The 24,305-nt window shown below is 43.9% G+C and overlaps 1 protein-coding gene and 1 pseudogene across 1 annotated transcript in view; one reads left to right on the plus strand and one right to left on the minus strand.

The window, feature by feature from the left end:
* Positions 1–313: 313 nt before the first annotated feature.
* LOC125525800 lies at positions 314–6,024 on the plus strand (annotated as a pseudogene).
* A 353-nt stretch (positions 6,025–6,377) lies between these two features.
* Positions 6,378–24,305, minus strand: part of LOC125519407 — a 33,907-nt gene continuing 15,979 nt past the window's right edge. The window contains exons 2-3 of the mRNA XM_048684225.1: positions 9,119–10,442; positions 6,378–7,462 (exon numbers count right to left, since the gene is read on the minus strand). Coding sequence (XP_048540182.1) covers positions 9,123–10,442 — 1,320 coding nt within the window. The 3' untranslated portion in view covers positions 6,378–7,462; positions 9,119–9,122. The remainder of the gene's footprint in view (positions 7,463–9,118; positions 10,443–24,305) is intronic.

A 24,305-nucleotide genomic window follows, 5' to 3' on the forward strand; every position in this document is an offset into this window, starting at 1 on the left:
TGTGAAGTATACAGATACAGACTGTACCGTGTTGCGTGGTCGGCAATAATTTTCAGAGCAATGATAAGATGATATGAAACTGACCCGTGCCGTGTAAGAACCTGCCTGGAAACTTCCTGCTGCCTTCAAGGTCAAGCATACCGCGTAGTACTGTCCTAGTATATACTATCATGCATGTTGTTATTCCGATAACCTTGTCGTATGTAAAGCAAACCAGTGGGTACCAACCAGAGTGGTTACGCAAGAGACATGAGTCATCCAATCTGAAATTGGGCAAAGTCTTGTTCAGCTTATATTAGTTCATGAGTCATTATGCTTTTTGTTTTTTCGTTAGTACTAGTATACACTATACAGGCATGATGGGATCCATTTGGCCTTATTATAAAGCACACCAGTGGAAAACAAAGCATTAGTTCAAGCATCTCTCTCAACTGCTACTTGTTTATGGGTCTTAGCTGTCACCGGGTGCATTACCAGGAGTTATGTACATACAGATCCTGCAGCAAAGCTATCTAGCATTACCGGGTGCATTGGTGCTGTTGTGGGATGGGGCGTATCCGCAATAGGCTGGCTCACCTCGCCCATCATTTCAAGGGTCCTCAACAAAGGTTTCGCTCACCTCGACTTTGATGCAACGGAGAAACTGAGGATACTTGATTTGCAAGTTTTACAACTGCAGCGGGTGATGGACGTAGTCGATGAGAGCACTTACAGGGTTCGCTTGGAGCCACTTCTAAACAAGCTTCGATCTGCTCTCTACGAAGCCGAAGACATCTTGGATGCTGTTGAATATCAGCGTCTCGAGAAGCAGATCCAAGCTGGCAAGTCAGCCGGCAGCATGCTGCATGCCTCAACGTAAGAGGAATTGGCTGAAGAAGAATCTTAGGTCTGCCATGCCAAGCTGCCTACTGAAAGATAAGGTATATATTTCCCTGCCCTCATACTTGGATGTGTTCTGATTTATGGCAGGCCTTCTCATCTTTTGTGCTTCTTCAGAATATATGACTATAGCTGCCCAATCGGAATGCACTCTCACTTGTTTGCCACAATTATCTAGAGACTAGATGTTAAGATCTTAGACGCAGTAACAGATACTACACAGGTTGTCAGGAAAAATAGGATTATTTTCTTTGGAGCAAAATAAATCAAGAGTTTATATAGTATTTTCTTAAGAGTAATTAGTCCAAGGAATAATCAAAGACTAGCTAGCACCGTCTTCCACAAGTTCCTCTTCCCTGTGTAGCCCTGACAGTGACAGCACAACTTTTGGTGTTTGGTCCTTTTCCGACGGGACAATAATGCCTCTCGGTGCACCCTTCTTCATGCATGATGCACGATCTGTGTCACTCGCAGAGCCTGGGGTCTCTATCCATTCTAAAAAGTAAAAACTCTCCTTCATACGGCGGTGTAGAGTAGCACCACCATCAACATGGCTGGCCGCTCGGAGTTGGGGCCACTTGTTCCTTCTTTTACTAAAATTTTCTTTCCTCTCCCCAAGCCCAATCTAGAGGAGCATGAGAAGCAACAGCGGTACGAAGGGAACAGTTTATTTGCCAAAATCAGTTAGATATATGTCCAGTCCGAGTATTACTAGTTTGAGTTAGTTTCCATGTATGTGTGTGGGCTTGTGCTACTCCGTTTAGAAATGTTTTGCCTGTATGATATTTAGGAGTTGGTATTCGAGTAGAATTTGAGTCGGCATAGACAATAACCAGAAAAGATACGAAAAGCGATAAGAGGAAAATACGTGCCACTAATTTCGAGTTTCTGCATTCGTGTGCTAACAAGTGCTATTTGTTTTTTGCAGGAGAGTGGTATGTCAAAAGTGGAATTGAAGAAGAGCCTAGAGAAGATAGAAAGTGCTGTAAATGATGCATGTGAAGTTTTGAAACAACTGAACTTGCCAGGTGGACGTAATGATGATGGGAGGCGAGCTGTTGCTACCAATTCACGCCGTGCAGTCACTACAGCAGCCCCTGCGATAGGAGTAATTGGCCGGGATCAGGATCGTGACAAGATCATCGCAATGCTTCATGAGAAGGAAGACCATTGTCAAGCAAATACTATCAGTGATACATGCTATTCTGTAATTGGCATTCATGGCGTGGCTGGGTCAGGGAAATCAACACTTGCACAGTGTGTTTATGATCATGAGAAAAAGTGTTGGAAAGAGAAAATGGAAGGACATTTCGATATTGTCATGTGGATTCATGTTTCTCAGAAATTTGATTTGGATTCCATTTTTAGGGAGATGTTTGAGGGGGCTACAGGGGAAGAATGCCCGAAATTCAATAGTCCCAACGTCCTAAAAGAAAATCTGGAGGAGAAACTGCATGGGAAACGGATTTTGGTGGTACTGGATGATGTCTGGTATAACATTAGGAATACGGGAGACCATGAAGAACTACGACAGTTAATTTCTCCGCTGGATGTTGGAAAGGCAGGAAGCAAAATCTTGGTGACTAGTCGAACTGAAGCTGCATTAGTAACCCTGGGTGCTGTAAAAGAGAGATGTATCCCAATATCAAACCTGGATGATAAAGTTCCTCAAAATGTTCATGCATTATGCACTTCGAGATGCAAGGGTAAATGACCATGATCGAAAAATATTTGAAATGATTGGAGAGGATATTGCAAAAAAGCTGAAGGGATCACCTCTAGCAGCCAGAACAGTGGGTTCACGGCTCCGTGAGACACAAACTGTTGAGTTTTGGAGGAGTCAGAAAGATCGGGACCTTATGAACGACACGATGGGAGCTCTATGGTGGAGCTACCAGTATCTTGATGAGCAGGTCAGGCGATGCTTCGCTTACTGCAGTATTTTTCCCAGGCGGCATAAGTTGAGACGTGATGAGCTAGTAAAGCTGTGGGTGGCAGAAGGGTTTATAAAGACTAGTAAGCCTGAAGAGGAAATGGAAGATGTTGCTAAAAATTATTTGATGAATTACTGTCGGCCTCATTTCTGCAAAAGGTTGAATTTGGAGATGAACATGAGGTTGATTACTTTACTATTCATGACCTGCTGTGTGATTTAGCGGAGGAGATTGCTGGACGAGATTGCTTCAGGATTGAGAAAGGCTTCATAGGAGAAGTTCCTCAAGATGTTCGCTATCTTTTTGTTGGGACCTATGACACAAAAATCCTTGCTGAAAAGATATCCGGATTGCAAAAATTACGCACTCTCATCATCGGCGACATGATACATATTGAGTCAAGTACTGCGTGCAAAGTCCTTGCGAGTATGTTCACTAAGTTAACCGAATTGCGGAAATTGCGGGTACTGAAGATAGATTTTGTTGGACTAGCTGACGCTAGGTTCTCATTCCCGGATTCTATTGGTCAGTTCAAGCATCTACGATATTTTGCTTTTGTGGTGACTGCATTTGTCGGGCTAACTTTACCGGGCGCCTTTACCAAGCTTTACCACATGCAGGTGGTAGACTTTGGTTCTTGCCATTGTTTGGATTTTTCTAGAGGTGAAGATATGATGAACCTCGTCAACTTGCGCAGTGTAATCAGCTGGGCAGATTTTGATTTTCCTAACGTGGGCAGGTTGATATGGCTCCAGACGCCACCATTCTTCAGAATAAGAAGGGAACAGGGGTATGAGCCACATCAGCTGAAACACCTAAACAAGCTTCAAGGCAAGCTGCTGATATGCGGTCTTGAGAATGTTCAGAGCAAGGAGGACGCTCTTGAAGTCGATCTTGCTGGCAAGGAAAAACTCACAAAAGTGGTACTGTCCTGGGATGATGATAGCTGCAGTCCAGAAGTTGAAGCAGAGGTACTTGAGGGTCTTTGCCCATCGAAGTACCTTGAAAGACTAGAACTCTGGAATTACCACGGTGCAAGGTTACCGAGTTGGATGATGGGTAAACATAACGGCAGCCCAAAGAACCTGAAAGAACTTACGTTCAGGGGATGGATCCAACTGGGACCTGCTCCTGACCTTGGGGCTTTCATTCATCTTCAGTCACTATTTCTTTCTGGCTGCAACTGGGATGCCTTACCAGGCAACATGGAGCACCTCAAGAAGCTGGCTATAGATTCGTGCAAGAATATGCGGCTGCTTCCAACACTGCCCAAGTCTCTTGAGGAGTTTATCGTTTTGGACTGCAGCTGTAATGCCTTACCAGGCAACATTGAGCACCTCACATCACTCAAGACACTGATTATAGAGTCATGCAAGAATATGCGGTCGCTTCCAACACTGCCCAACTCTCTTGAGGAGATTAAAGTCAGGTACTGCAGTGAATAGTTCACACAATCTTGTTTAACGACTGATCATCCAAACTGGCACAGGATTGAGCACATTCCAAAGAAAACAATTAAATTCTATGGTGAAAAAGGTCCATAGAAAAGGTATGTAGTTAGATTCTTTTGATGTCTTCGTTTTCCATTTCTTGTGTTCAATAAATGTTACTGCAACTATTAGCCGTTAAGGTTGTTGGTATTTTTCTGATTCGGCTGCTAACTGTCAGCCACGTGCCCTTTGGTTGAGGATGGAAGTCGAAGTCGAAGCCGTGAGACTCTTGCTAAATCTACAGGCTCTCTTTCTGGGTAACCTGTTCGTTGGGTTATGCCTACTTAGGCGTGAAGTGGTGCTACCCTTTACTCTCATAAACTACGGGTACTACAAAATGCTATGTCTCCATGCATATTCATGAACAATGGGTTTATTAGTCGTTTACTCCTACTATGTATGGATTTATGAGTTGTTTGCTGTCTACTATGGATGTAATAACGTGGAATACTGGATTAATTTGCTTCCTATATACAGTACTATATATGATCTGTAACGCTTTGGAATGGTGATCACTGAGTTTGTTCCTTTACTGTCATTTGTGGCATCGTTCACCAAAGTATCTGATTTGATTGATAGGAATCAGGGGCTACATAGCATGGTATGGTATGAGGAGCTTACCAGATTGGCCGAAGCTAATCGCAGGACCTGCTCCTGTCGTTGAGTCTTCCATTCATTTTCAGCAGTAGAATGCCAAGGCTTTAATGGTTGCATTCAACGCGCATTGTAATTAGTGGTCACATTTGTATTTCTCCAGGTTGGGCATTCAGGGGAAGTGCTCTGCACACGACGGCCTGTCCCCTGTTCTGCATAATCTCTTGTTGGCAATAATGTTTTTTTGCTTCGCTTAGGCCTGCAAACACGATTGACATCCTTTGCTCAAACATTGCCTTGCCATTTCATCAAAAAGGAAAAAAAGTATTGCCTTGCCGTAGTACAAGGCGTGAAGTGGACAGTGCTGGAGTCCAAGTTTTGGGCTGCTGCCTTTGGCTAAAAATGTGTTTAAAAGAAGGATATGAGCTGCAAATGTACATGAATACATTGATAGAATGATTGAATCGAAATGTAATTGAAAACAAAAATCTCGTTTTCCCCACAGTTGTTGACTGATTGAACGTGTTAATTTCATTGTCTGTGGCTCCACGGTGATCTTCTCCAGGTGAAAATAGAAAGAAGCGCCCAGACCAAGATCCCAAGAATCTCCAGCTCACATTCCCAAGCTCAAATCAACACCACAAGAACCGAACCAAACACACATAATCACTTTTGGGTTGAGAAGTGGTTGAGCTGCCCTGTCCTCGCCCCCAAGCCCCAAACAGTGCAAACAGTAAACATACAACAAGTACTTTGAAGTAGCATGAAAACAAGAACAACATTCACATATGAGATTGACATGCACCAGCCTGTCAGCAAGCTGGATCACATCTGGTGACAACTCCATGGTATCGAAACAGCAACCACTCTGAACTCAGAAAAGCTGATCTGTTGGCGACTCCACTGAATCTGGACAAACAAAAGGACAGAAGTTTAGATACCAGAGAAGAAACTTGGGTCCAACTTGTACACATATTTGAGATCTTACGACCTATTAAACGAACAAATTATATGCGCTTATGTAGTACTCCCTCCGATCCAAAATAAGTGTCGTGGTTTTAGTTCAAATTTCAACGCTTATTTTGGATCGGAGGGAGTATCTCATTGCTATACTGCTCTTAGCTGAATTTGAAATGTGTCACTACAAAACACCCAGTTCAGTGTGCTTAGCCTTGTAATTTGAAAAGACAGGTTGGAATACATAGCCAGACAGAGGCACGCCAACATAATAAAGGAAATGATTCGTGGAAAACTTGAGTCACGCAGAATTGGTACATTCATGTTCCAGCGTTCATATACTGCCTAGGCACCTAGCAGTATAGCAAAATTCAACTGAAAAAATGAAAGAAACTGGTGTGTATTGGTAGCAAGAACCAACACACTAGGTGCTGTCTGCCATCGATCCCAGTACAAAAGGGCATCACGGAAAGGAAACAAATACACGATTCATCTCGTTGAATTGCTAATGCACAAGCACCTGAAACCACCTGAAGACAGCAAAGTTTTCAGAGTATTGGCGTGATGTTCTACCAGGTAGCTGACTGTTGGCGTGAGGAACTCCTAATTCAAGTAAGTAGCTTGTGTAGTAGCTGATAAATCAAATGTACAGCAATATGTTATACTGAAAGTTTAGCCTGTCATTGCCATTGCAGGCTAGCACATAAGACCATACGAATTTCCCTATTGTTTTACTTAGAAATAAGAATGATGATGGTGGTGCTAACAGCAGGATTGTGAATATGTTTTCACGACAAAGTACTATTTTCCCTTGCTTTTACTTAACACACCGACCATTTGTTTTTCAGGTTTCTCAGAAAAATAGGCTGTTGTGCCTCCAAAGGAAAGTTTAAGTCAATCATCTCACCCATATGATCTGCTTTAAAATTCAGGAGAACTACCACGACACGAGGATCTAAAAGTGGTCGAGATTGACTGAAATAAACAAGAATTTTTGGTTGCCTGTGCAGCGATAAGCACTGCCTTGAGGTTGATTCCAGATAAAACAGCTTGTGAGCATAAGCTATTCTTAGTATTTAAAACAGTAACTCAGAATCTTGTTTCTGACCGTACCAAATTATGCAGATTTCTAAATAACACCATGACATAAAATTAATAAATTATACTACATGTGAAGATGATTAAAAGGAAACTTTTCTCCCTACTTACATATCTATCAAAAGAATACTAATGTACAAAATGAGTTGTCCTTGACTTTAATGAATTTTCTTTGAGGTGAAACAATCCAAGGTAAACTGGATCCAAACTTGTATTCCTTCTATGTTACATTGGAAATAATTGGTTCCATCAGGACTCGTGCATAAGCTACTCACAGTGTCCAAGATATTATTTTCTTACCAACCTCGTTCAATTAAAATGCCAGTTGGAATAAACAAGATAACAGAACACAAATATGCTCTCAAACATATGACCACAGCCAAGTGAAATATGTAGATCATCACGCGCTATCTTGTCAGCAAAGGTGATCACATCTGTGACAACTCCACGCTATCGAAACAGCGACCACTTTGAACTCTGAAAGCTGATTTCATCGGGACTCCACTGAATCTGGACAAACAAAAAGACAGAACTTTAGACACCAGAGAAGAAACTTGGGTCCGGCCTGTACACATATTCGAGATCTTAATTATGAGCTTAAAGGAACAAATTATATGCGCTTATGTAGTATCTGATTGATAATACTGATCTCAGTTGAATTTGAAATGTGTAACAGAAAACACTCGCTTTGGTGCGCTTAGCCTTGTAATTTCAAACACAAGTTGGAATATATAGCCAGACAGAGGCACGTCAACATAAAAAGTAATAATGAAATTATGCCATACAGAATTGGAACATTCGTGTTGCAGGAGTTCATATGGTACTACCAAATTACAGGCACATAGAAGTTTAACAAAATTCAACTGAAAAAATGGAAGACATTGGGTGTATTTGTAGTGAGAACAAACACACTAGGCGCCGTCTGCCATCCTCCCAGTACAAAAATGGGTCACAGAAAGGAAAGAAATACAAAATTCATCTCACTGAAGTGCTACTGCACAAGCACCTGAAACCACCGCAGGACAGAAAAGTGTCCAGGGTCTTGGTGTGGCATTTTACCAGGGAGCTGACAGTTGTTTCTTGCATATGATCCCAATATTACCAACTCGTTTCAAAAACTCAACAGTTGGCGTGAGGACTTCCTAATTCAAGTAGCTTGCTTAGTAGCTGGTGAATCAAATGTACAGCAAATATGTTATACTGAAAGTTTGACACGTCATGCTTTTGCAGGCTAGCCCATCAGATCCATCCCTTTTGTTTTACTTGGAAATAAGAATGATGATGACAGTGGTAACAGAAGGACTGAGTATTTCTTCGACAAAATGCTATTTTCACTTGCTTTACTTAATATACTTTATGATCTTTCTTTAGACTATTTGTCTTTCAGGTTTCTGGTAAAAAGGCTGGTCTGCCTCCAAGGGAAGGTTTAAGTCAATCATCTCACCCATATGATCTGCTTTGAAATTCAAGAGAACTACCACGACACAAGGATCTATGAGTGGTGGAGATTGACTGAAATAAATAAGAATTTTGGTTGCATGTGCAACGATAAGCACTCCCTTTAACTTATGAGGTTGATTTCAGATAAAACAGCTTGTGAGCATAAGCTACTCTTACTATTTAGAGCAGTGATTCAGAATCTTGTTTCTGACCATACCAAATTGTGCAGATTTATTTCTAAATAACATTGTGACACGAAATTATACATCTGAAGATGATTAAAAGAAAACTTTTCTCCCTACTTATATCTATCAAAATAATAGTATACAAAATTAGTCCTTGACTTTCATGAATTTTCTTGAGGTGAAACAATATAAGATAAACTGGATCTAAATGTGTATTACTTCTATGTTAAATTGGAAATATTATTGTGATGTAGTGTTTTTCATGGTTCCATCAGGACTCGTGCATAAGCTACTCATAGTGTCCAAAATATTTTTTCCTTACCAACCTCGTTCACTTAAAATGCCAGTTGGAACAAACAAAATAACAGAACACAAATATGCTCTCAAACATGCTTAGCTTTCCCCACACACACAGGAAAACATATACTAATAAATCATGTAAACAAGAATAATCGATTGCAATAATGAACAATCTAGAATTAGATAAGCTGTGCGATAATTACAAAGGGAGGAGATAACAATGATGCAATAGAAATTTTACCACTTCATACTGTCCGTGCAGGTAACAATGATGGTGGAAAGTTGGTATATATCCCGGTTTGAAAAAAGTAGGCATATATGCTTGACGTGGGCAGCCTAAGCTTGAATCGTTTCGCACAAACCCTCTGAAGCTGCAATGTCTCGATGTCCATTGTGAAATACTCAAGGAGTGGCTTCTCTATAGGTGAACCTGGCAGGGATTCTGCTATCATCAATAGCAAACACCCCTCTGTTACAGCTTTGATAAAATAATGGTACCCAGAATCTAGTGAGATTGTCTTCTCCATCAGCCACTGGTTGGGACTATCACCTCTGTTTCGCACAATGGTGCCATAACTGAGATCAGATGCAATTTCTTTTTCACCACAGAGACCAAACATCCCAAGCCTGCCTTCCCCTGCCTCAACGATGGCTACACCTTCCCTATACCATTCTCCGGGTGGGAGTTCTGCAATGGAGAACTCCATCCTCCTGATGTCAAGCACGACCAACAGGTTCCGCTTGACCACGAGAAAGTCCCAGTAGAAGCAGCCATAAGCATAATGGCGCCTGAGATAAAAAGGGTTCATCCATGAAATCATGTCCGAGTCACGCATGGCAAGGCCCAAATCACTCAAATCCTTGGATGCAGCATCTCGCCATTGTCCCGTGCTCGAAGAGAAGGCGAAGGCCGCCAGCTTAGTTTTGCCTAGTGCCAAACAGATCACCCTGAATGCCATCTCTTCCATGGGCGCCGCCTCCTCCTCCTCCTCGCCGAGGGGAGCGAGGAAAGGGTGGGGGAGCCGGTGCTCCACCGAAGCGGCTAGGTCGTCAGGTACCGGGGGAAGCAGGACATACCGACGGTGCAAGGGGTCGCACACCGCGAGCTCCGGGAAGACTCGGGGCTGCCCGTCTTCTGTGATCTTGCGGGAGAGGAGGACGCGGCCGTCGCGGACGTCCCACACGATCCATCGGCGGTGGGAGGGGAGGAACGAGAACTTGAAGTCGGCGACGAGGGCGAGCGCGCGGGCGGCGGGCGCGGAGGGGTGAGGCGGGAGGGCTGGGTGGAACCCGCCGAGGTTGAGGAGCGCGAGGTGCAGCGGGGCGTGGAGGCCGCGGAAGGCGCGGAGGAAGGAGCCGTCGGTGGCGAGCCGGCGGAAGGTGACGCAGGCCGTGGAGGCGCGGGCGAGGTCAGCCGGGTCGGGCAGCCGGAGGAAGATCTCGGCCAGGAGGTGGACGGGGAGGTCCGTCAGAGGTGACGCCATCTCCTGGCCGGTCGGCAGAGCAGGTGGCCGCTGGGAACCCTCGCGGCGGTGCCGGCGGCGGCGGATGTGTGCGGCTGCCTGCTGGAGTTAGGGGAGGGTGATATTTTCTTTGTTCTGCCGAATTGGGCTTGTAACGGGCCCTTCTTGTGCCAAACAAAAGATGCTGGACACAATGCTAGAGTTTTTTTTTTGGCGCTGGAAATGCTACAGTGTTTATATTGGCTGGAAACCATCCAAACCAGGTTTCTACTGGCCTCTGCAAGTCATTCTGGGATTTAATCTTCAACGTGTCTCCACTTGTTCAAGAAGCTACTAGTAGATATCAACACTACCCTATCCAGGAGATTAGGGTTTAGCCTACTCCATCGGTACCTCCTGTCGGCGTCGAGTTGTTCCTACTGTTTGCTCACCACATTCGATATCCGTCCTACAGATTCGATTCTTGGGCTGACTACGGGAACGGTGGTCCCGTTCACCCGGACTTGGTCTTTGCCGTGGACAGGACTCGAGTGATTGCATCTTCATCATTGTCTTTGAAGGCTTTCAAGTGTGTCGTCGTGGAAGCCCTAGTTCGAGTTCATGAGGGGCATTCATAGGAAAGGAGAAGCAATTCGAGAGGGATCTGGAGGATGCTTTGAGAAAGATGAGACTGCAGGAAGGGAAACTTAATGGCATGTACGTGGGGCTTGAGCAGACCGACGAGATGGCCAAATCACCCCGCTAGATGGAGGTGGCGAAGGTACACACCACCAAGAAACTTCAGCAGTGCGGTGTTCAAGGAAACATTGATGTTCATCTAGCCTAGCCCATGAGCCACAGATCAAAGAGGCAGAGGACAATCTTTTTGTGGTCTAGATGTTTTGTCTCGAAGACTCTAAGAGGGTGATGTTTCAAGAGCCCTGGATCTTCCATGGTCTGATGGTGTTGCTTGAAGATTTTGATGGGGAAAAGGCGCCGAAAACAATAAATCTTGGCAGGGCCTCGTTGTGGAGCACAAATACATAAGATCCTAGATTTATATAAGAAAGATCCGATTATGGATCAATTAGCTCGGAGAATTGGGACGGTGCAGAGCATTGAGCTGAACCCGACGTGGTACTTTGAGAGCAATTATGTGCAAGTAGGGGTGAAGATTGAAGTGAGCAAGCCCTTAATACGATGAAATTCATTAAACCTGGATAGATAAATATTGTTTATGGATGTGGAGTATGAAAAAAATCAGTTACTTTTGTGAGGTTTGCAGTTTGCTAGGGCATGATATGGAGGAATCCAATGACGGCGTACATCTTCCCGATAGTATACAACGGGGAAAATAGTTGGTGGCAAAGAGAAGGAAGACCCGGGTCTCCCAGGGTGGTGGTCGCGGTGGCATGAGCTCCTCACAGGGTTGCTCTCGATGTAGAGGACGCGATCGTGGTGGAATCCCATGAAAAAGAAGCTCCGAAGATGTAGGTTTGAGGGAGGAAGAAGATACCGTTGATACAACTCAAAGCCCCATGAAAATTGCAGGATGTGAAGGACAGAGATGGCATAGAACCAAGTGAGGTAAAAAGTCGGGCTATGAAAAGGCTCGACATGAATGTTGGAGAGGAGGGTGAGCCCGAACAAGGGGCAACAGTTTAGTCAAGAATGTCAGTATCAACATCGGGGGGGGGGGGGATAAATTTGGCACTAATAGCTATGTCCCGTCACTGCCTCCAGCCTATATTACTCCTAAAAAATGCAAGAAGGCAAGTAAAGGCAACTCACCAAGCAAATATGTCACATCTGAAGCAGAATCGGCGGCCTCCCTCGAGGAAATGCTAGTGTGTGTTTGGCGGTGGAAATACTAGAATCTTTAAATTGGAAACCACCCAAACTAGGGTAGTATGTACATTTTTTGCTGGCCTCTAAGAATCTTTCTGGAATTTAGTCTTCGTTGTGTCTCCACTTGTTCTCCGTTCTTAAGAATTATCATGCATCCGTTAAACACATGTCACCGTTGCAACACATACATGTGGAAACCATGAAAAACATCTGGAAGAGGACACTATGTTGGAATATTTATAGAATACCCTAGAATAATAATAATAAACCATAGGGTGTTTTGCAACTATAATCACCATCACCCGTTGTCATCGGACATGAGGGAGCATCATGCCACTAAAGGGCTTTGTGAATCGAAGAAGAAGCTCATAGGCGGTGGAGTCAATGATAATGTGGCACGTCAAACGGGGACCATCACCATGCTCTTTGACCCGCAAACTCATCGCTTGTTGTTAATATCACCAGGGCAACCCACCTGATTTGGCACCCTCGAGCCACCATCCATGTTCCTAGACCGCCCGTCCTCCCTTGTACATGGACAATTACATCACCATTGAAGATGCTAAGTGCCACAGCATTTAGAAAAAAAAACAAATACTCCACACCAAGGGAGTGACCGAGGACAAATCCCACGGATTCATTGACTTCAGAGAGGGTAATGCTGAATGGAGCTCATGTTGGGGAACGCAGTAATTTCAAAAATTTTCCTCCGCACACGCAAGATCATGGTGATGCATAGCAACGAGAGGGGAGAGTTTTGTCTACGTACCCACGTAGACCGACTGCGGAAGCGTTGATGCAACATAGAGGAAGTAGTCGTACGTCTTCCCGATCCGACCGATCCAAGCACCGTTACTCCGGCACCTCCGAGTTCTTAGCACACGTACAGCTCGATGACAATCCCCGGGCTCCAATCCAGCAAAGCGTCGGGGAGGAGTTCCGTCAGCACGACGGCGTGGTGACGATCTTGATGTTCTACCATCGCAGGGCTTCGCCTAAGCACCGCTACAATATGATCGAGGTGGAATATGGTGGCAGGGGGCACCGCACACGACTAAGGAACGATCTCAAGGATCAACTTGTGTGTCCTAGGGTGCCCCCTGAAGGAAATATGCCCTAGAGGCAATAATAAAGTTATTATTTATTTCCTTATATCATGATAAATGTTTATTATTCATGCTAGAATTGTATTAACCAGAAACATAATACATGTGTGAATACATAGACAAACTTAGTGTCACTAGTATGCCTCTACTTGACTAGCTCGTTGATCAAAGATGGTTATGTTTCCTAACCATGAACAAAGTGTTGTTATTTGATTAACGAGGTCACATCATTAGTTGAATGATCTGATTGACATGACCCATTCCATTAGCTTAGCACCCGATCGTTTAGTATGTTGCTATTGCTTTCTTCATGACTTATACATGTTCCTATGACTATGAGATTATGCAACTCCCGTTTGCCGGAGGAACACTTTGTGTGCTACCAAACGTCACAACGTAACTAGGTGATTATAAAGGAGCTCTACAGGTGTCTCCAATGGTAGATGTTGGGTTGGCGTATTTCGAGAATAGGATTTGTCACTCCGATTGTCGAAGAGGTATCTCTGGGCCCTCTCGGTAATGCACATCACATAAGCCTTGCAAGCATTGCAACTAATGAGTTAGTTGTGGGATGATGTATTACGGAACGAGTAAAGAGACTTGCCGGTAACGAGATTGAACTAGGTATTGGATACCGACGATCGAATCTCGGGTAAGTAACATACCGATGACAAAGGGAACAACGTATGTTGTTATGCGGTCTGACGGATAAAGATCTTCGTAGAATATGTAGGAGCCAATATGGGCATCCAGGTCCCGCTATTGGTTATTGACCGGAGACGTGTCTTGGTCATGTCTACATTGTTCTCGAACCGTAGGGTCCGCACGCTTAACGTTACGATGACAGTTATTATGAGTTTATGCATTTTGATGTACCGAAGATTGTTCGGAGTCCCGGATGTGATCATGGACATGACGAGGAATCTCGAAATGGTCGAGACATAAAGATTGATATATTGGAAGCCTATGTTTGGATATCGGAAGTGTTCCGGGTGAAATCGGGATTTTACCGGAGTACCGGGAGGTTACCGGAACCCCCCGGGAGCTATATGGGCCTTAGTGGGCTTTAGTGGAAAGGAGAAAGGGGCAGCCCAAGGTGGGCCGCGCGCCTCCCCCCTCCCCTAGTCCTATTAGGACAAGGAGAGGTGGCCGGCCCCCTCTCTCTCTTTCCCCCCCCTCGAGGAATCCTATTCCAACTAGGATTGGGGGGGGGGAATCCTACTCGCAGAGGGAGTAGGACTCCCTTGGCGCGCCCTCCTTGGCCGGCCGCCCCCTCCCCCTTGGCTCCTTTATATACGGAGGCAGGGGGGCACCCTAGGACACACAAGTTGATCCTTGAGATCGTTCCTTAGCCGTGTGCGGTGCCCCCTGCCACCATATTCCACCTCGATCATATTGTAGCGGTGCTTAGGCGAAGCCCTGCGACGGTAGAACATCAAGATCGTCACCACGCCGTCGTGATGACGGAACTCCTCCCCGACGCTTTGCTGGATCGGAGCCCGGGGATTGTCATCGAGCTGTATGTGTGCTAAGAACTCGGAGGTGCCGGAGTAACGGTGCTTGGATCGGTCGGATCGGGAAGACGTACGACTACTTCCTCTACGTTGCGTCAACGCTTCCGCAGTCGGTCTGCGTGGGTACGTAGATAACACTCTCCCCTCTCGTTGCTATACATCACCAAGATCTTGCGTGTGCGTAGGAATATTTTTGAAATTACTGCGTTCCCCAACAGTGGCATCCGAGCCTAGGTTTTATATGTTGATGTTATATGCACGAGTAGAACACAAGTGAGTTGTGGGCGATATAAGTCATACTGCCTACCAGCATGTCATACTTTGGTTCAGCGGTATTGTTGGACGAGACGACCCGGACCAACATTACGCGTACGCTTACGCGAGACCGGTTCCCCCGACGTGCTTTGCACATAGGTGGCTTGCGGGCGACTGTCTCTCCAACTTTAGTTGAACCGAGTATGGCTACGCCCGGTCCTTGCGAAGGTTAAAATGGAGTCAAATTGACAAACTATTGTTGTGGTTTTGATGCGTAGGTGAGATTGGTTCTTGCTTAAGCCCGTAGCAGCCACTTAAAACATGCAACAACAAATTAGAGGACGTCTAACTTGTTTTTGCAGGGCATGTTGTGATGTGATATGGTCAAGGCATGATGATGAATTTTATTGTATGAGATGATCATGTTTTGTAACCGAGTTATCGGCAACTGGCAGGAGCCATATGGTTGTCGCTTTATTGTATGCAATGCAATCGCGATGTAATGCTTTACTTTATCACTAAGCGGTAGTGATAGTCGTGGAAGCATAAGATTGGCGAGACGACAACGATGCTACGATGGAGATCAAGGTGTCGCGCCGGTGACGATGGTGATCATGACGGTGCTTCGGAGATGGAGATCACAAGCACAAGATGATGATGGCCATATCATATCACTTATATTGATTGCATGTGATGTTTATCTTTTTATGCATCTTATCTTGCTTTGATTGATGGTAGCATTATAAGATGATCTCTCACTAAATTATCAAGAAGTGTTCTCCCTGAGTATGCACCGTTGCCAAAGTTCGTCGTGCCCAGACACCACGTGATGATCGGGTGTGATAAGCTCTACGTCCATCTACAACGGGTGCAAGCCAGTTTTTGCACACGCAGAATACTTAGGTTAAACTTGACGAGCCTAGCATATGCAGATATGGCCTCGGAACACGGAGACTGAAAGGTCAAGCGTGAATCATATAGTAGATATGATCAACATAACGATGTTCACCATTGAAAACTACTCCATCTCACGTGATGATCGGTTATGGTTTAGTTGATTTGGATCACGTGATCACTTAGAGGATTAGAGGGATGTCTATCTAAGTGGGAGTTCTTAAGTAATTTGGTTAATTGAACTTAAATTTATCACGAACTTAGTCCTGGTAGTATTTTGCAAATTATGTTGTAGATCAATAGCTCGCGTTATTGCTTTCATTTGTTTATTTTGATATGTTCCTAGAGAAAAATTGTGTTGAAAGATGTTAGTAGCAATGATGCGGATTGGATCCGTGATCTGAGGTTTATCCTCATTGCTGCACAGAGGAATTATGTCCTTGATGCACCGCTAGGTGATAGACCTATTGCAGGAGCAGATGCTGACGTTATGAACGTTTGGCTAGCTAAATATGATGACTACTTGATAGTTTAGTGCACCATGCTTAACAGCTTAGAATCGGGACTTGAAAGACGTTTTGAACATCATGGACCATATGAGATGTTCCAGGAGTTGAAGTTTCAAGAAAATACCCGAGTTGAGAGATATGAAGTCTCCAACAAGTTCTATAGCTAAAAGATGGAGGAGAATCGCTCAACTAGTGAGCATGTGCTCAGATTGTCTGGGTACTACAATCGCTTGAATCAAGTGGGAGTTAATCTTCCAGATAAGATAGTGATTGACAGAATTCTCTAGTCACCATCACCGAGTTAGTAGAACTTCGTGATGAACTATAGTATGCAAGGGATGACGGAAACGAATCCCGAGATTTTCATAATGATGAAATCGATGAAGGTAGAAATCAAGAAAGAGCATCAAGTGTTGATGGTTGACAAGGTCACTAGTTTCAAGAAAAAGGCAAAGGGAAGAAGGGGAACTTCAAGAAAAACGGCAAGCAAGTTGCTGCTCAAGTGAAGAAGCCCAAGTCTGGTCCTAAAGCCTGAGACTAAGTGTTTCTACTGCAAAGGGACTGGTCACTGGAAGCGGAACTACCCCAAGTGATTGGCAGATAAGAAGGATGGCAAAGTGAACATAAGTATATTTGATATACATGTTATTGATGTGTACTTTACTAGTGTTTATAGAAACCCCTCAGTATTTGATACTAGTTCAGTTGCTAAGATTAGTAACTCGAAACGGGAGTTGCAGAATAAACAGAGACTAGTTAAGGGTGAAGTGACAATGTATGTTGGAAGTGGTTCCAAGATTGATATGATCATCATCGCACACTCCCTATACTTTCAGGATTAGTGTTGAACCTGAATAAGTGTTATTTGGTGTTTGCGTTAAGCATGAATATGATTTGATCATGTTTATTGTAATATGGTTATTCATTTAAGTAAGAGAATAAATTGTTATTCTGTTTACATGAATAAAACCTTATATGGTTAAACACCCAATGAAAATAGTTCGTTGGATCTCGATCGTAATGATACACATAATCATAATATTGAAACCAAAAGATGCAAAGTTAATAATGATAGTGCAACTTATTTGTAGCACTGCCGTTTAGGTCATATTGGTGTAAAGCGCATGAAGAAACTCCATGCTGATGGGATTTTGAAATCACTTGATTATGAATCACTTGGTGCTTGCGAACCATGCCTTATGGGCAAGATGACTAAAGACTCCATTCTCCGGAACAATGGAGCCAGCAACTGACTTATTGGAAATAATACATACTGATGTATGCGATCCGATGAGTGTTGAAGCTCACGGCGGGTATCGTTATTTTCTGACCTTCACATATGATTTGAGCAGATATGGGTATATCTGCTTGATGAAACATAAGTCTGAAACATTTGAAAAGTTCAAAGAATTTCAGAGTGAAGTGGAAAATCATCGTGACAAGAAAATAAAAGTTTCTACGATATGATCGCAGAGGTAAAACATTTGAGTTACGAGTTTGGTCTTCAATTAAAACAATGTGAAATAGTTTCACTACTCACGCCACCTGGAACACCATAGTGTAATGGTGTGTCCGAACGTCATAACCGTACTTTATTAGATATAGTGTAGTCGATGATGTATCTTACCGATCTACCACTATCATTTTGGGGTTATGCATTAGAGACAGCTGCATTCACGTTAAATAGGGCACCATCTAAGTCCGTTGAGACGACAACAATCTGAACTGTGGTTTGGCAAGAAACCAAAGTTGTCGTTTCTTAAAGTTTGGGGTTGTGATGCTTATATATGAAAAAGTTTCATCCTAATAAGCTCAAACCCAAATCGGAGAAATGTGTCTTCATAGGATACCCAAAGGAGACTGTTGGGTACACCTTCTATCACAGATCCGAAGGCAAGACATTCGTTGCTAAGAATGGATCCTTTCTAGAGAAGGAGTTTCTCTCGAAAGAAGTGAGTGGGAGGAAAGTAGAACTTGACGAGGTAACTGTACTTGCTCCCTTATTGGAAAGTAGTACATCACAGAAAACTGTTTCTGCGACACCTATACCAATTAGTGAGGAAGCTAATGATGATGATCATGTAACTTCAGATCAAGTTACTACCAAATCTCGTAGGTAAACCAGAGTGAGATCCGCACCAGAGTGGTACGGTAATCATGTTCTGGAAGTCATGTTACTAGACCATGACGAACTTGCGAACTATGAGGAAGCGATGGTGAGCCCAGATTCCGCAAAATGGCTTGAAGCCATGAAATCTGAGATGGGATCCATGTATGAGAACAAAGTATGGACTTTGGTTGACTTGCCCGATGATTGGCAAGCAATTGAGAATAAATGGATCTTCAAGAGGAAGACAGACGCTGATAGTAGTGTTACTATCTACAAAGCTAGAATTGTCGCAAAAGGTTTTTGACAAAGTTCAAGGTGTTGACTACGATGAGATTTTCTCACTTGTATCTATGCTTAAGTCTGTCCGAATCATGTTAGCAATTGCCGCATTTTATGAAATCTGGCAAATGGATAAACAAAACTGCATTCCTTAATGGATTTACTAAAGAAGAGTTGTATACGATGCAACTAGAAGGTTTTGTCGATCGTAAATGTGTTAACTAAATATGCAAGCTCCAGCGATCCATCTATGGACTGGTGCAAGAATCTCGGAGTTGGAATATACGCTTTGATAAGTTGATCAAAGCATATAGTTTTATACAGACTTGCGGTGAAGACTGTATTTACAAGAAAGTGAGTGGGAGCACTACAACATTTCTGATAAGTATATGTGAACAACACATTGTTGATCGGAAATAATGTATAATTTTCTGGAAAGCATAAATGAATATTTGAAAGGAGTTTTTCAAAGAAAGACCTCGGTAAAGCTGCTTACATATTGAGCATCAAGATCTATAGAGGTAGATCAAGACGCTTGATAAGTTTTTCAATGAGTACATACCTTGACAAGATTTTGAAGTAGTTCAAAATGGAACAGTCAAAGAAAGAGTTCTTGCCTGTGTTGCAAGGTGTGAAATTGAGTAAGACTCAAAGCCCGACCACGACAGAAGATAGAAATAGAATGAAAGTCATTCCCTATGCCTCAGCCATAGGTTCTATAAAGTATGCCATGCTGTGTACCAGATCTATTGTATGCCCTACCACTGAGTTTGGCAAGGGAGTACGATAGTGATCTAGGAGTAGATCACTGGACAGCGGTCAAAATTATCTTAGTGGAATAAGGATATGTTTCTCGATTATGGAAGTGAAAAAAGCGTCGTAAAGGGTTACGCCGATGCAAGTTTTGACACTAATCTAGATGACTCTAAGTCTCGATCTAGATACATATTGAAAGTGGGAGCAATAACCTAGAGTAGCTCCGTGCAGAGCATTGTTGACATAGAAATTCGCAAAATACTTACGGATCTGAATGTGACAGACCCGTTGACTAAAATTATCTCACAAGCAAAACATGATCACACCTTAGTACTCTTTGGGTGTTAATCACATAGCGATGTGAACTAGATTACTGACTCTAGTAAACCATTTGGGTGTTGATCACATATCGATGTGAACTATGGGTGTTAATCACATGGTGATGTGAACTATTGCTGTTAAATCACATGGCGATGTGAACTAGATTATTGACTCTAGTGCAAGTGGGAGACTGAAGGAAATATACCCTAGAGGCAATAATAAAGTTATTATTTATTTCCTTATATCATGATAAATGTTTATTATTCATGCTAGAATTGTATTAACCGGAAACATAATACATGTGTGAATACATAGACAAACTTAGTGTCACTAGTATGCCTCTACTTGACTAGCTTGTTGATCAAAGATGGTTATGTTTCCTAACCATGAACAAAGTGTTGTTATTTGATTAACGAGGTCACATCATAAGTTGAATGATCTGATTGACATGACCCATTCCATTAGCTTAGCACCCGATCGTTTAGTATGTTGCTATTGCTTTCTTCATGACTTATACATGTTCCTATGATTATGAGATTATGCAACTCCCGTTTGCCGGAGGAACACTTTGTGTGCTACCAAACGTCACAATGTAACTGGGTGATTATAAAGGAGCTCTACAGGTGTCTCCAATGGTAGATGTTGGGTTGGCGTATTTCGAGAATAGGATTTGTCACTCCGATTGTCGGAGAGGTATCTCTGGGCCCTCTCGGTAATGCACATCACATAAGCCTTGCAAGCATTGCAACTAATGAGTTAGTTGCGGGATGATGTATTACGGAACGAGTAAAGAGACTTCCCGGTAACGAGATTGAACTAGGTATTGGATACCGACGATCGAATCTCGGGTAAGTAACATACCGATGACAAAGGGAACAATGTATGTTGTTATGCGGTCTGACCGATAAAGATCTTCGTAGAATATGTAGGAGCCAATATGGGCATCCAGGTCCCGCTATTGGTTATTGACCGGAGACGTGTCTCGGTCATGTCTACATTGTTCTCGAATGGTAGGGTCCGCACGCTTAACGTTATGATGACAGTTATTATGAGTTTATGCATTTTGATGTACTGAAGATTGTTCGGAGTCCCGGATGTGATCATGGACATGACGAGGAATCTCGAAATGGTCGAGACATAAAGATTGATATATTGGAAGCCTATTTTTGGATATCGGAAGTGTTCCGGGTGAAATCGGGATTTTACCGGAGTACCGGGAGGTTACCGGAACCCCCCGGGAGCTATATGGGCCTTAGTGGGCTTTAGTGGAAAGGAGAAAGGGGCAGCCCAAGGTGGGCCGCGCGCCTCGCCCCTCCCCTAGTCCTATTAGGACAAGGAGAGGTGGTGGCCCCCTCTCTCTCTTTCCCCCCCTCGAGGAATCCTATTCCAACTAGGATTGGGGGGGGGGGAATCCTACTCCCAAAGGGAGTAGGACTCCCTTGGCGCGCCCTCCTTGGCCGGCCGCCCCCTCCCCCTTGGCTCCTTTATATACGGAGGCAGGGGGGCACCCTAGGACACACAAGTTGATCCTTGAGATCGTTCCTTAGCCGTGTGCGGTGCCCCCTGCCACCATATTCCACCTCGATCATATTTTAGCGGTGCTTAGGCGAAGCCCTGCGAAGGTAGAACATCAAGATCGTCACCACGCCGTCGTGCTGACGGAACTCCTCTCCGACGCTTTGCTGATCGGAGCCCGGGGATTGTCATCGAGCTGTACGTGTGCTAAGAACTCGGAGGTGCCGGAGTAACGGTGCTTGGATCGGTCGGATCGGGAAGACGTACGACTACTTCCTCTACGTTGCGTCAACGCTTCCGCAGTCGGTTTGCGTGGGTACATAGACAACACTCTCCCCTCTCGTTGCTATACATCACCATGATCTTGCGTGTGCGTAGGAATATTTTTGAAATTACTGCGTTCCCCAAGACCCCCTGCCTCCGTATATAAAGGAGCCAAGGGGGAGGGGGCGGCCGGCCAAGGAGGGCGCGCCAAGGGAGTCCTACTCCCTCTGCGAGTAGGATTCCCCCCCCCCCCCAATCCTAGTTGGAATAGGATTCCTCGAGGGGGGAAAGAGAGAGAGGGGGCCGGGCACCTCTCCTTGTCCTAATAGGACTAGGGGAGGGGGGAGGCGCGCGGCCCACCTTGGGCTGCCCCTTTCTCCTTTCCACTAAAGCCCACTAAGGCCCATATAGCTCCCGGGGTGTTCCGGTAACCTCCCGGTACTCCGGTAAAATCCCGATTTCACCCGGAACACTTCCGATATCCAAACATAGGCTTCCAATATATCAATCTTTATGTCTCGACCATTTCAAGACTCCTCGTCATGTCCATGATCACATCCGGGACTCCGAACAATCTTTGGTAGATCAAAATGCATAAACTCATAATAACTGTCATCGTAACGTTAAGCGTGCGGACCCTACGGTTCGAGAACAATGTAGACATGACCGAGACACGTCTCCGGTCAATAACCAATAGCGGGACCTGGATGCCCATATTGGCTCCTACATATTCTACGAAGATCTTTATCGGTCAGACCGCATAACACATACGTTGTTCCCTTTGTCATCGGTATGTTACTTACCCGAGATTCGATCGTCGGTATCCAATACCTAGTTCAATCTCGTTACCGGCAAGTCTCTTTACTCGTTCCGTAATACATCATTCCGCAACTAACTCATTAGTTGCAATGCTTGCAGGCTTATGTTGATGTGCATTACCGAGAGGGCCCAGAGATACCTCTCCGACAATCGGAGTGACAAATCCTATTCTTGAAATACGCCAACCCAACATCTACCATTGGAGACACCTGTAGAGCTCCTTTATAATCACCCAGTTACGTTGTGACGTTTGGTAGCACACAAAGTGTTCCTCCGGCAAACGGGAGTTGCATAATCTCATAGTCATAGGAACATGTATAAGTCATGAAGAAAGCAATAGCAACATACTAAACGATCGGGTGCTAAGCTAATGGAATGGGTCATGTCAATCAGATCATTCAACTTATGATGTGACCTCGTTAATCAAATAACAACACTTTTTTCATGGTTAGGAAACATAACCATCTTTGATCAACGAGCTAGTCAAGTAGAGGCATACTAGTGACACTAAGTTTGTCTATGTATTCACACATGTATTATGTTTCCGGTTAATACAATTCTAGCATGAATAATAAACATTTATCATGATATAAGGAAATAAATAATAACTTTATTATTGCCTCTATGGCATATTTCCTTAAGTCTCCCACTTGCACTAGAGTCAATAATCTAGATTACACAGTAATGATTCTAACACCCATGGAGCCTTGGTGCTGATCATGTTTTGCTCGTGGAAGAGGCTTAGTCAACGGGTCTGCAACATTCAGATTCGTATGTATCTTGCAAATTTCTATGTCTCCCACCTGGACTAGATCCCGGATGGAATTGAAGCGTCTCTTGATGTGCTTGGTCCTCTTGTGAAATCTGGATTCCTTTGCCAAGGCAATTGCACCAGTATTGTCACAAAAGATTTTCATTGGACCCGATGCACTAGGTATGACACCTAGATCGGATATGAACTCCTTCATCCAGACTCCTTCGTTCGCTGCTTCCGAAGCAGCTATGTACTCCGCTTCACATGTAGATCCCGCCATGACGCTTTGTTTAGAACTACACCAACTGACAGCTCCACCGTTTAATGTAAACACGTATCCGGTTTGCGATTTAGAATCGTCCGGATCAGTGTCAAAGCTTGCATCAACGTAACCTCTTACGGTGAGCTCTTTGTCACCTCCATATACGAGAAACATATCCTTAGTCCTTTTCAGGTATTTCCGGATGTTCTTGACCGCTGCCTAGTGATCCACTCCTGGATTACTTTGGTACCTCCTTGCTAAGCTTATAGCAAGTCACACATCAGGTCTGGTACACAGCATTGCATACATGATAGAGCCTATTGCTGAAGCATAGGGAACATCTTTCATTTTCTCTCTATCTTCTGCAGTGGTCGGGCATTGAGTCTGACTCAACTTCACACCTTGTAACACAGGCAAGAACCCTTTCTTTGCTTGATCCATTTTGAACTTCTTCAAAATCTGGTCAAGGTATGTGCTTTGTGAAAGTCCAACTAAGCGCCTTGATCTATCTCTATAGATCTTTATGCCTAATATGTAAGCAGCTTCACCAAGGTCTTTCATTGAAAAACTCTTATTCAAGTATCCCTTTATGCTATCCAGAAATTCTATATCATTTCCAATCAGTAATATGTCATCCACATATAATATCACAAAAGCTACAGAGCTCCCACTCACTTTCTTGTAAATACAGGCTTCTCCGAAAGTCTGTATAAAACCAAATGCTTTGATCACACTATCAAAGCGTTTATTCCAACTCCGAGAGGCTTGCACCAGTCCATA

This window comes from Triticum urartu, chromosome 7, assembly GCF_003073215.2.
Source record: "Triticum urartu cultivar G1812 chromosome 7, Tu2.1, whole genome shotgun sequence".
NCBI classification, from domain to species: Eukaryota; Viridiplantae; Streptophyta; class Magnoliopsida; order Poales; family Poaceae; genus Triticum; species Triticum urartu.